The sequence below is a fragment of the Rhinoraja longicauda genome, chromosome 31 (assembly GCF_053455715.1).
Source record: "Rhinoraja longicauda isolate Sanriku21f chromosome 31, sRhiLon1.1, whole genome shotgun sequence".
Classification (NCBI taxonomy): Eukaryota; Metazoa; Chordata; class Chondrichthyes; order Rajiformes; family Arhynchobatidae; genus Rhinoraja; species Rhinoraja longicauda.
Genome location: NC_135983.1, coordinates 9394027 through 9407345, shown reverse-complemented (window position 1 = coordinate 9407345; position 13319 = coordinate 9394027). Strand labels below are relative to the sequence as shown.

The window sequence follows — 13319 nt, the reverse complement described above, 5'->3', positions numbered from 1 at the left end:
CAAATCCAAACATTACTGTGAATGCATCAAGATGTACATGAGTTTCTGCATTCACAAGAGGCTGAGGTGAAAGGGAGTGTAACAGAATGAAGAAGGGAAGGGAGAACTGCATTTTACAACTTATAAAATGTCAAATAAATCTGAAGCAACAATACTAGGCTTTCAATGTAACATGCTGTTTTAGAAACGAGAGAGGGATAAATGCTATATGTCTTTCTCTCAAGATGCTGCAGCTCCAACATGGGAACAACTAGAGAATTCAATGGTGGCTGTAAAAACAGTTGTTCATGGGCTTGTGGATTTCATCCAGAACTTCAGTAAAAAAGGTCATGAAGCACCACAAGTAAGCTTTTTTTTGTAATGTAGCAATGTTTTAAATGAACCAAATAATTGTCAACAGAGTTTGAGCTCGCCAATATTCTGAAGAGAATTGTTTTTTCAAAACCAGTTTAAAAATGGGCACAATAGTTTTTTTGCCTTCTAATTGAATTTCATGGGAAAATCTCAAATTTTACAGTCATTGTTTTCAGTTCTATTATATTTTTAAGAGCTTACTGCAACCTGTAGCTTTCTTACAAATGACAAATTGCATCACACCAACAGGTCTGCATATAGATGTAGTTTTCCATTATTTCACGGCAAATATTTCAAACTGTAAATGTTCAGTATTGATCGAGAACAATTTGCTGCTTTTGGCAGTAAATTAAAAAACTTGTAGCAAAAGTCAGAATTAAACAGCCATGAAAGTAGTGTTCATTTGTTGTTTTCAGCCACAGCCAAACAGCAAATATAAAACCAGCATGTGCCGAGATCTTCGACAACAAGGAGGTTGTCCTCGTGGTGCCAATTGTACCTTTGCTCACTCCCAAGAGGAATTGGAAAAGTATGTTTTTTTAAATTATGTATTAATACTGGTAGAAATGTATCTTTGCATTTCAAATCCTGCTTTCTACCATTCAAATTCAGGGGAAATGTGCTTGTTGGTGTATGGAAGCTGTGGCACTGAGAAATATAGTGTTACATTTTTAGGCACTTATGTCAATTACATTCTAGCATGGCTGGGTGGATTGTTAGGCTCCTGTAATTGTATCACAGTTACACATTTTCTTTTGACATGTGCAATCTAATGTACACTATATTGTGGATATTTTTCCAATATTGTAATCTCTGAAAGAAATAGGACTTTTATTGCTGTCACAATAACGCTACTGTCTGGGCTAAGTTTGAGAAATGAAAGGATAATAATAAAGATTCCCATGTAATTCACTTTTTAGAAATTTTTACTCAAAATGGGAGTTGCATGACTGATTAAAGACAATGTCACAGCTGCATTGGACCTCAGGGGAAATTGCTAAATTGGGTAAAGGTTAATTACAACTGAATGAGAGTGGAGCCGGGGAGAATTGTTCGGGACTGATTGTTATTGGGCAAGTCTACATGTGACGGAGTCGTCTGAAGGCCATCTGGTCAAAATTTAGGACCAGACTTCAGGAATCGGAATTCCTTTGGGGAAGAAAGGCAATGATGGCAATGTTCGCTGAACCTTGGATGCAAGAGATGTTATAAATTTAGTTCAAAAGAAGCATATGCAAGAAATTGAACATGGCCTTTGAGAAGTTGAGAGGGAGCAGGAAAGAACAATGGGAATCATGAGGGCTTAAAGGGACCATGAAATATCCATGGTGTGTAGGATTAATGAGAATCCCAAGGAATTTTATACATTGATAACAAGAGGGTGGCTAGGGAGAGGGTAGGATCATTTGAGGATGAAGGAGGAAATTTATGGATGGAACCAGAGGAAGTGGGCAAGGTACTAAATAAGAGACACAACAAAACTGCTGATGCTGGAATCTGGTGCAAAACAAACTGGTGGATGAACTGAATGAGTCAGGCAGCATCTATGGAGGAAATGGACATGTGATGTTTCAGATCGGGACTCTTCTTGAGACTGGTGAAGAAAACTGGAAAAAAGAGACGAAAGCCTGGAAAATGACAATAGATTAGGAGAGGGGGTTGATTTGGCCTCACTCCAGCAATGGAAGAAGCCAAGGACTCAAAGGTCAGTATGGGATGGGGAATTAAAATGGTTAGCACCTGGAGCCCCAGTAGGCCTTGACAGACAGAGTGCAGGTGTTTGGAGAAGCAATCGCCTAGTCTAAGCTTGGTCTTGCTGATTTAAAGGAGGCCATATCGGGAACACCAAATGCAATAGAGAAGGTTGAAGGAGGTGCATGTGCTGGGGTCCCTGGAAGGAAGCGAGAGGGGTGGTGTAGGGATAAGTGTTACACCTCCTACTGTTGCAGAGTAAAATGCCTGTGAAGGGGATGGGTTGGGTGTAGGCTTCATCCACAACAACAATGGGGAATCCACGTTTACTGAAGAAAGAGGACATCTCGCGTCCTAGAGTGGAAACCCAAATTTTGGAAGCCGATGTGATGGAGACTGGGAAACTAAGAGTAAGGGATGGTACCTTGCAAGAGGCAGGTTAGGAGGAGGCGTAATCAACTTTGCTGTGGGAGTTAGTGGATTTGCAGTAGATGTTAATCGATAGTCTAAGTCGATAGTTTGACAGAGTCCTTTGTATCCTGTTTAGCTACTGGTGAGGTCCTATAGGGTTGGAGAATAGTCAATATTGTTTCCTTGTTCAAGAAGAGAAATGGGAAAATCTAGGAAACTATAGGACAGTTTGGGACCTTATTTGAATAGATTATTAGGGATGGGATTTACTCGCATCTGGATAAGCATAAACTTATTGGGGCCAGTCAGCATAACTTTGTGCAGGGAATCAGGAAGTCATGTCTTACAAACCTGTGAGCTTTTTATGATGAGGTGGCAAAAATGATTAGGGAAGAACAGAGGATCTGGTCAAATGCTTTACGACAATTTACATAGACAAGATACTTCATGGTAGGCTGATCCAGAAGATTGGCATGTGGAAAGGGATCCATAGAGACTTAGTGGATTTGATGCAAAGTTGCTAGGCCTTATTACAGAAGGTAGTGATGAAGGGATGTTATTCTGACTGAACGTCTGTTATGGTTTAGTCTGAAAGCCCTGTTATTTTTAAATATTTGGACAAAAATGTAGGTACAGTGACTGGTAAGTTTGAAGGCACCACCAAAATTGGCAGAGATATGGATAGTGAGGAAGGTTGTCAAAGGCCACACCAGGTTATAGATCGGTTGGGAATATGGGCAGGGAAATGACAGATGGAGTTTAATCTGTATGATGTGTTGCACTTTGAGAGGTTAAGTGTAAGAAAAAAGTGTGCAACAAATGGCAGAACCCTTAGGACCATTGACGTACAGAAGAGTATTGGGGTGAAGGTCCAGTGCTCCCTGAAACTGGCAAATCTAGTTGATGGGGTAGTATAAAGGCATGCAACAAACTTGCCTTCATCATTCAGAGCATCGAGTATTAAAGTTGGGAAGTCATGTTGCACTTGTACTTGTATAAAAGTTTGGTTAGACCACAAATGGAGTGACGTGAGCAGTTCTGGTCGTCATATAGCAAGAATGATGCTTTGGAAAGGGTGCAGTAGAGATTCACCAGGATGTTGCCTAGATTAGAGTATTAGGCACAATGAGAGGTTGAACAGTCTTGGATCATTTTCTCTGGAGCGTCGGAGGCTGAGGGGTGACATGATAAACAATATAAAGTTGCAGGCATAGATAGGATAGATAGAAATGTCAAAAACTAGAGGTTTAAGGTGAGATGAAAGGGTTTTGTTTAGTACAGAGTGCCTGTAATGCACTGCCTAAAGAGCTGGTGGAGGTAGAGTGCCCTCCATAATGTTTGGGACAAAGACCCCTCATTTATTTATTTGCACATTGTCAGATTTTATTAAAGGGTATTTTTATATATTTTGGTTTCAACATGTAGAAATTACAGCTGTGTTTATACATAGTCCCCCCCATTTCAGGGGGCCATAATGTTTGGGACAGATGGCTTCACAGGTGTTTTCAATTGCTCAAATGTGTTTAAATCCCTCCTTAATGCAGGTATAAGAGAGCTCTCAGCACCTAGTCTTTCCTCCAGTCTTTCCATCACCTTTGGAAACTTTTATTGCTGTTTATCAACATGAGGACCAAAGTTGTACCAATGAAAGTCAAAGAAGCCATGAGACTGAGAAACAAAAATAAAACTGTTAGAGATATCAGCCAAACCTTAGGCGTACCAAAATCAACTGTTAACATCATTGAGAAGAAAGAGAGCACTGGTGAGCTTACTAATCGCAATGGGACTGGCAGGCCAATCATTATCTTCATTGATGATACAACTGCTGATGGTAGTAGCATAATGAATTCTGAAGTGTATAGACACATCCTATCTGCTCAAGTTCAAACAAATGCCTCAAAACTCATTGGCCAGCGGTTCATTCTACAGCAGACAATGATCCCAAACATATTGCTAAAGCAACAAAGGAGTTTTTCCAAACTAAAAAATGGTCAATTCTTGAGTGGCCAAGTCAATCACCCGATCTGAATCCAATTGAGCATGCCTTTTATTTGCTGAAGAGAAAACTGAAGGGCACTAGCCCCCAAAACAAGCATAAGCTAAAGATGGCTGCAATCCAGGCATGGCAGAGCATCACCAGAGAAGACACCCAGCAACTGGTTTTGTCCAAGAATCGCAGACTTCAAGCAGTCATTGCTTGCAAAGGATATGCAACAAAATACTAAACATGACTACTTTCATTTACATGACATTGCTGTGTGCCAACCATTATGGTGCCCTGCAATGTGGGGACTATGTATAAACACTGCTGTAATTTCTACATGGTGAAACCAAAATGTATAAAAATGGCCTTTATTAAAATCTGACAACGTGCATTTTAACCACATGTGATTTTTTTCTATTACAAATCTCAAATTGTGGAGTATAGAGGCAAATAAATAAATGAGGGGTCTTTGTCCCAAACATTATGGAGGGCACTGTAGCTAGGCTAACAATGTTTAGGAAGTATTTAGACAGGTATAGGAACAGGTAGGGGATGGACCATGCAGGTCCATATAGACCATGCACAGGCAGATGGGATTAGTTTAAATTGACATCAAGGTCAGCACAGGCATGGTGGCTTGAAGTGCCTGTTTTTGTGCTATGATATGTGTTTCAAGTGTTAAAATTATCTTGTTATGTCTTTCCTTTATGGCATAGTTATTTTGAGGTTTTGGGCAAAAAATATGCGAAAGTAAAAACCTGCTAAAGTTGTAAAATCTTCCAAAAAAACCATGTTGAAACTGCCACTGGGCAGCATCTGTGGAGATTAAAAAAACAAAGTAAATACTTTTGATACGTTATCAATTTTAATGTCAGTCTTGCACTTCGTTGTTTATTCTAAAGATAGCTTTGTCAGTGAAAGCAAATATCTTTGTGGCTTTCAGTGTTTCAGGGCAATATAACAACAGCTTTACAAGTGTAATTTGTAATGAAGTAAAACTAGAGCTTCATATTTAATTGATCAAAAATTAGCTCTCTTTCAAATGGCACATTAAGACATTGTCTTAATCTTAAGAGATCTTAAGAAATCTTAAGAGATTTTAAGGAACATTGAAAAAGATGAGCTTTAAACAAATGGAGATATTTAGGTTCAGATTAGTTTATTGTCATGTACCTGAGTGTAGCAAAATTCCTTGTTCGCATGAAGTTCACAGGAATTTCATTCATGATGCCCGAGCTTGGAGCTTGGGCAGCTGAGGCGACGGCCACCAATGATAGAGAAAAGGAAATGGAGATTGAGCATTATGTTAGGTGTAAAGGAGGAATTTCCACAGATTATATGATCGGAGGAAGTTAATGATAAAGGACAAAGGCATAGGAAGGTTTGAGCATGCGTGATAATTATGAAGTAAGGATGTTGACCTAGGAACAAATGTAAATCAGAGATTTGACAGGTGAATGGATCTTGATACATATTGTGACACAGGCAGTCCATTTTTCAGTGGGCTCAAGTTAGGAAATGTTGTTAGCTGGTTAGAAATGCAGAGGAAAATGATTAGCTGACTGCATAATGTTGTACTTGCTGGAAAATATTTCAGAATGCCAGACTTTTGCCTGTTGGTGGTGTACATTTTAATTTTGCATTACTGTTTTTGAGCCTTGAAACCTGTACAAGAATGATCTTTTGATGATTTTTAATATATTGTGTTTATCGGAGGGGTGGAAAACTTAGCTGTATTCTTTACAATAGGTATCGGATGCGGAATAAGAAGATTAATGCTACAGTCAGGCCCTTCCCTCTATCACAAGCGCTTCAGAACAAAGTTGGAATTGCCAATATAGTCACAACATCTGCAGGAAATATAGTCTCTGTAACAGGAGCCACTGAAACCACTGTGAAAATGGTGCAGGCAACAAATGGGATAATTAGCCCAGAAAGTACTACACCACAACTAATACCACGATGTGCAGATACCTCAGCTTCTTTGGAGAATGCTAAGAAAATTGGACAAAACTGTCTGAGTACACCTGGATCACTATCTGGTTCACCACCAGAAAAGTAAGATATCACTTTCCTTTTGTAAAATTTGAGATCCATACAACTTTGGATTGATATTCATTGTTACAAATTGGCACTCATTTTAACTCTGTTAGTTTTCTGCACAGGTCATTTAATATTTCACAAAATATCACTCAATTAGAAGACCTGTCCCAGCCATTTTCAGTCCTATCAGTGTGACTTTGTGCACTATTTGTATGGGACAGGTGATGTAAAAGCTGTAGTTACAGGTGAACAGTTGTTGATTTCTGACCTTGGGTACTGACTTTGTGAAGTTTGCATGTTCTCTCTGAGACTGTATGGGTTTCCTTGGTTTACTCTCGTCTCCTCTTGCGTCCCAAAGATGTGCGGGTTGGTAGGTTAATTAGCCGCTATAAATTGCCCTTGATGCATAAGTGAGATATAGAATCTGGTGGGAGTTGATGGGAATGTAGGGAAAATAAAATGGGATCAGTGTAAAAATGGGAGCTTTGTTATTTTCAGTAAATTTATACTCCTAAAAAATTGCAGATCAGGGCATGCCATGTTAATGTTGTTGAAAGTTATTATTGCCCATGATAATTTTAAGGTTAACTCTAAAGCTGTATTCAAGAGAGGAAATGTAGTTCAATGCTTCAGCGTGTACTTAAAAATCTAATTTCTAATAACTGTTCATGAGGATACTTAAAATAAAATTTGTTTAAGGGTCAACCTTAGGGTTATCCAAAGGGACAAAAGTGTTGTGTAGTAATTTGTGTTTTGTGAACACGGAATCTGTTGCCAGTTGGATTATTCAGCCTGGGCAATGCAAGAGGTTTCAGTTCATGATGTTTCATATCTAGCTAAGAAACTGTGTCTTTTTTAAATTGAATTCCCACAACTGCTTTTATTTCCATATTTTAAAGAAAATATTAGAACTTATGCCGATATATTTCTTGTTTGAATAGTTTAATTGCAGTAAGCTTCGAACCGATGCACAGAATGGTTTAAATTTAAAGTTGTCTGAGAAGAACCTTTTTGATGGTGAATTTAGTGCGTGAGGACAGGATCTTAGCAGTTAGCATGAGTAGTTATTTTTATTACAACTGCTCCCATCCTTGACAGACAACAGAAAGATATTTTGAGTATAATATTTTTTCCATTTAAACACCTACGTATTGAGAGTTATCTCCTTGGTTATCAAGTGATTTTTAAAAAAATACTTCAATTAATAATATTTTACAATTTAAGCACATTGTTCCTGAAGATGCCAATTAAATTTGCATTTCATTATCAGAGATTTACATTTTGTTTTCCAGTAAAATTGGTTCACCTCCCAAGACCCTTCTCAACCAGGTGCTCCCTACTTCAGCTGTAATGTCATCACACATTGGACCAGATGCGACTTCTCTACCCTCTGCAAAATCTGTGTCAAGAGTGTCTGTGTACCCTTCGCAGCAACCTGATTTGTACTATCCAGACCCCAGAGCAACAGTTTCCTATGAACTGCCAGCTTACCAACAACCAGGTAAGTCAAACCAAAATCTATAGTCTTCCATCCATGGTGATGGCTTGGTGGATCTGGGCTGTGCCGATGTCTGTTTATACTGATACAGTTTAGAATGGCCTCTCAACGTCTCGTAGAACAAGGCACTGCCAAGCTTGTGAAACCTTTTTAGAGATAAATTAATTTACTCCCTTTCATCTTCTACTTTTAATCCCCCACTATTTCTCTAGTTTTTGTTTCAACAGTATTTATCCAATTTCATTACTAAAATTCGCCTCTAAATCTGCATTTTTCAGACACCTGCCACTCTGCATTTAAAATAAAGCCTTCGTCATAAATCTCCTTTTAAACATTCCCCCTCTCATCTTAAATTAATCCCCTCTATTATTTGGCATTTCTACCCTGGGAAAAACACTGTGCCTGCTTTATCCATGAACCTCACAACTTATTATACTTCCCTCAGGTCGTCTCTCAGCCTCTGACACTCCAACAATCCAAGTTTGTCCTATCTCTCCTTATAGCTAATACCCTCTAATCATGATAATCCTCTACTACATCCTTTCCAAAGCCTCCACATTCCTTACTTTAGTTTAGAGATACAGCGTGGAATCAGGCCCTTCGGCCCACCGAGTCCATGTCGACCAACATTCACCCATACGCTAGTTCTATTTCCTAGACTCTAGGGGAAATTTATAGAAGCTAATTAACCTACAAACCTGGTTAATTTCATGCCTTTGGAATGTGGGAGGAAGCCAGAGCATCGGGAGAATAACCATGCAGTCACAGGAAGTACGTACAAACTCCGTACAAACAGCACCCTTTGTCAGAATTGAACCCAGGTCTCTGGCATTCTAAGGCAGCAACTTTACTGTTGTGCAACTGTGCCACCCTATAATTCTCATAATGTGGTGAACAGTATTGCACGCAATACCTTGTATTTCTACATAACTTTGTATTTCTAAATCTTTTCTCTTTCGCAGCCACTCGTGTTGTTTCCCAAGCTTATAGTACCTCCTGTAAATTTTGATATTGAGGTTTAGTGTGTACATCTCTTTCTTTAAATTAGGAGAAAACGTGGTATGTCTTTACCTGTAACTTTGTTACTCAACTTGATCACCACGATGCCGCATTGCCATTTATCTAGTCAATTACTCCTTGAATTGAATTTGACATTGAATTTGACATTGAATTTTCACAGTTATGACTTTAACAGGGTTGTGTTAACAAGTCCTGATTTCCTTTTTTATCTCAGGTTATTATTTCTAAGAATTTTACTTAAAACTGGAATTAATTTAAAAGCAAAATGCTTGGCGTACTCATCATTTGTGGAAAGATAAACCATTAACGTTTCAGTTTTGAGATCCTTTATTAAAACTAGGAATGAGAAAACAAATTAGATTTCGGTGGCAGAGAATACAAGGAAGGGATGGGTGGACAAAGGAATACATGAGACCTGAGTTCCAGCATTTTCTGTTATTTCAGATTGCCATCATCTAGTTTTTGTGATTTTACTTTTCACCAGCTTGAATTCTTGGCTGGCTTACTCCTTTCTCTCTGAACAGGGGTAGCGGAGTCACTTTCTGCCAGTCCCAGACAGGGAGAGTCCAAGCACTTCTAATAGGCATTGCTATCACCGGATTTCCCACCAATAATATCTGTCAGTAACCTAAGTGAGTCAGCTACATTAAAAAATTGGCTGCAGAAACACCTCAGAAGATTAGATATCTGGAACAAGTAATATTTCTCCTAATACCACAAAGCCTTTCAACCATCTACAAGACTAAGGTTTCTGAGTAGGTGCAGCCCACAACAACTGTGAAGTTGAATACCACCCAGGACAAAGAAAACCATTTGATTTGGTACCCCATACACTATCCTAAACTATTCCCCCCCCACCACCACAGATGCTCATTAGCTACAACAGACACTATTTATAAAATGAAATGCATTTGCTAACCAACTATTTTTTGACAGCACATCTCAAACTTGAGACACGTACCAACAAGTACAGTAAGCGGTTCAAATACATGTTCTTCTGAAAGTAACACTCCATCCTGACCTGGAGATATCACTGCTCCTTCATTGTCATTTGGTCAAAATTCAGGAACACCTTCCTGAACAACAGTGAGGCAGTGTTTTAGTAGAAGGACTGTATTGGTTCACTACCCTCTCCATTATGCCAATTTGAGATGGGCAATAAATGCTGGCTTTGCCAATAATGCACAGGTCCCAATTTTTTTAAATGGTGCATTCCAGCAATTTAAAAGATCTCCAATGCCTACCCACCTTCTTCAGTAGCAAGCATTAAGGCTGAGTGACTTATTCACATCATGCACTTTGAAGTGTCAGTTTAGTTTGACCTTAATCACCTTATTCTATTTGCATCCTTTTGTTTCTTGTATTTCTCTGCCTTTGAAATTGCAAAAATAATTTTAATTTGAGATTTTAGGACCGGTTAATGGTTTCTTTTAAGAAGGCACTTTTCATTACCACTCCCACCCCACCACTTAATACAAAATAATAAAATTTAAAGATTAATATGCAGCCATTTCTTAACAAACAACAACTTTTAATTCATAATGGTATTTTTTATTTATATCATATGTTCCACATAGCATAAAAATTTCAGAGAGTTGATTATTATAAATCTGCAGGTCAATGGTGCCTCTGATGTACTGACTAATGTTTGACTTAAAGTTGTATAATCTGTTCTGCTTGATGACAAATAGTTTAACTTGATATTTGTGTACCTTTTCTTTGTTCTTTCAATTTCTCACAGGAGGATATTACCCTCCACATACTGGTCTGCCATCTGGTGTGTCTCCTTGCCTTCCCCGCTATGTACGTCCCAACAGTATGCCAGAATCCCCTCTCCCACCCACTGTGCCATACACTGACCACTACAATGCATATCCACCACGAGAACGACTAGCATCCTCGCCCTACCCGACAGGCCCACCCCAGCAGTATGGTTCTGTCCCTGCCGTCCCTTCTGGTATGTATGCCCCAGTCTATGATAGCAGACGCATGTGGAGGCCACAGATGTATCCACGGGATGATGACATGCGGAGTAATTCTTTGCCTCCGATGGATGTGGTACCTTCAGCCACCTACCAGCATCCTCCACGAGAACGATACAGCTCACTTGATGGATATTGTTCTATGGCTGGGCAACCATCAAATGAACAGAGGAGCATCGCCATGCAGAGGGTAGGATAGTTTGGAACATTTTTGCTAGTTTTTTTAACATATTGGCAGCAATTGTGATCCTTCAATAAATAAATAATTATTTGCCATTATAATGGTTTCATTTTGATGGGGTGTAGTCTATTTTGAAAGTTAAGCTTATTGTAATGGTACTTAACTATACTGGCAAACAAAATAAAGTCACTTCATAATTTAAGAACAATATGTTGGATCAGGCAGCATCACTGGAGAACATGGATAGGTGAAGTTTTGGGTCAGGACCTTTCTTCAGACTGACTGGTTCAGACCCGAAATGCCATCTATCCATGTTCTCCAGGGATGCTGCCTGACCCCCTGAGTTACTCCAGCACTTTTGTTGGTAAACCAGAATCTGCAGTTCCTTGTTTCTACAGTTTAATATTAGGTTATGCTTACATACTTATTTTGCCAATTGGAGAGGTTATGCAATATTCCATTTAGATTCTGAATATTGTTTAAAAATTATGTGCATTGGTAAGAAGATACATTGTCTAGTGTTTAAAGTTTTGAAGTTATGAATTAAAGGTTAATTGTCGCTTGTATCTTCCTTGCAGGACGCATACAGCCGGATACAGCAGCCAGGCGTTGATGACCTGTTAAGACGGAAACCAGACCAATGGGCTCATTATTCTGCTCAGAAGCCTCCACTTGTCTCTTCTGCTTTGTCTACAGTAGCCCAACCTTCTGCTCCTCCATCCCCCTTGTTCAGTGTGGATTTCAGCTCAGAGGTAAGCAAGTCAAATCGGAGTTTAAAATGATAGTAATGACATCAAGTTGATTTATTGTCATATGCACAAGCATGGTGAGGTACAGGCACATTAAAAGTCTTGCTTGCAGCAGGATCGCAGGCATATAGAATTGGACTAACATGCAGGAACAAACTATACATAAATTACATAAAGTTTGTAAAAGAAAGATGACTGAGGAAAAAATATGGACATGAGTGTAAAAACATAATTTAAAAAATAGTCTTTATAGTCTTAGGGGCGGTGTAGTGGCACAGCGGTAGAGTTGCTGCCTTACAGCACTGACAGCGCCAGAGTCCCGGGTTCGATCCCGACTACAGTGCTTGTCTGTACAGAGTTTGTACATTCTCCTCGTGACCTGCGTGGGTTTTCTCTGAGATCTTCGGTTTCCTCCAAAGATGTACAGGTTTGTAGGTTAATTTGCTTGGTGTAAGTGTAAATTGTCCCGTGTGTGTGTGTGTTAGTGTGAATGTGCAGGGATCGCTGGGTGGCACGGACTTGGTGGGCCGAAGGACCTGTTTCCTCGCTGTATCTCTAAACTAAACTAAACTAAAAGTAGTGCAAGCTTGGGTCATAATGTTCTGTTGTCTAGGTAAGATATGGGTTGTGTAGGTTTGTTCAAGATCCTGATAGTTGTCGGAGAGTAGCTGTTCCTGAACCTGGTGGTGTTGGATTTCGGGCATCTGTTCCACCTTAGTTTAGTTTAGAGATACTGCTTGGAAACATTACCGCTAAGGCAACAACTCTACAGCTGCGACACCAGACCTCTCTAGTGACCCAATGGTAGCAGTGAGTGGAGGGTATGGCCCAGTTTGCTGAGATCCTTGATGATCGATGCTGCCTTATATAGGCAGTGCAACGTGTAAATGTTTTTGATGGTGGGGACGACCGTGCCTGTGATGTGCTAGCTGAGTCCACCGCTCTCTGCAGCCTCTAGGAATAGTTTGGATGAATAGGATTGATGAGAGTGCTATGGCAGAGTCAATGGACCAAATCTTTGCCTCCATAGGCCGTAAGACAAAGGAACAGAACTAGGCTATTCGGCTCATCGAGTCTGCTCTGCCATTCGATCATGGTCTATCTATTTTTCCCTCTCAACCCCATTCTCCTGCCTTTGACCTTTGACGCCCTTACTAATCTCTGCTTTTAAAATATCCAATGACTTGGCCTCCCCAGCCATTTGTGGCAATGAATTCCACAGATGCACCACCATTGGTACAACTGTTCTATTACTTTACATAAATTAATGACGGTATGAAAATATTAAGGCTAGCTTTTGCTCTTGTGTAAATGGAGTACATACAGTATTTGTCCCAGATTATTTGTACAGTGATTCAGCCCAGTTCTACGTCAATTCTGTGACACCTGGCAAATGATCTGCAAA

The 13319-nt window shown here is 39.6% G+C and overlaps 1 protein-coding gene across 8 annotated transcripts in view; it reads left to right on the top strand.

The window, feature by feature from the left end:
* Window positions 1-13319, top strand: part of rc3h2 (ring finger and CCCH-type domains 2) — a 97557-nt gene that overhangs the window by 49953 nt on the left and 34285 nt on the right. For 7 of the 8 annotated variants that reach the window (XR_013549207.1, XM_078426362.1, XM_078426361.1 and 4 more), the window contains 6 exons: window positions 225-343; window positions 771-883; window positions 6191-6499; window positions 7777-7985; window positions 10744-11174; window positions 11744-11917. Coding sequence is in view for 7 of the 8 variants with exons in the window: in XM_078426362.1 (XP_078282488.1) it covers window positions 225-343; window positions 771-883; window positions 6191-6499; window positions 7777-7985; window positions 10744-11174; window positions 11744-11917 (1355 nt within the window). In the remaining variant the exon portion in view is untranslated. The remainder of the gene's footprint in view (window positions 1-224; window positions 344-770; window positions 884-6190; window positions 6500-7776; window positions 7986-10743; window positions 11175-11743; window positions 11918-13319) is intronic. The other variant, XM_078426365.1, reaches the window with a different exon arrangement.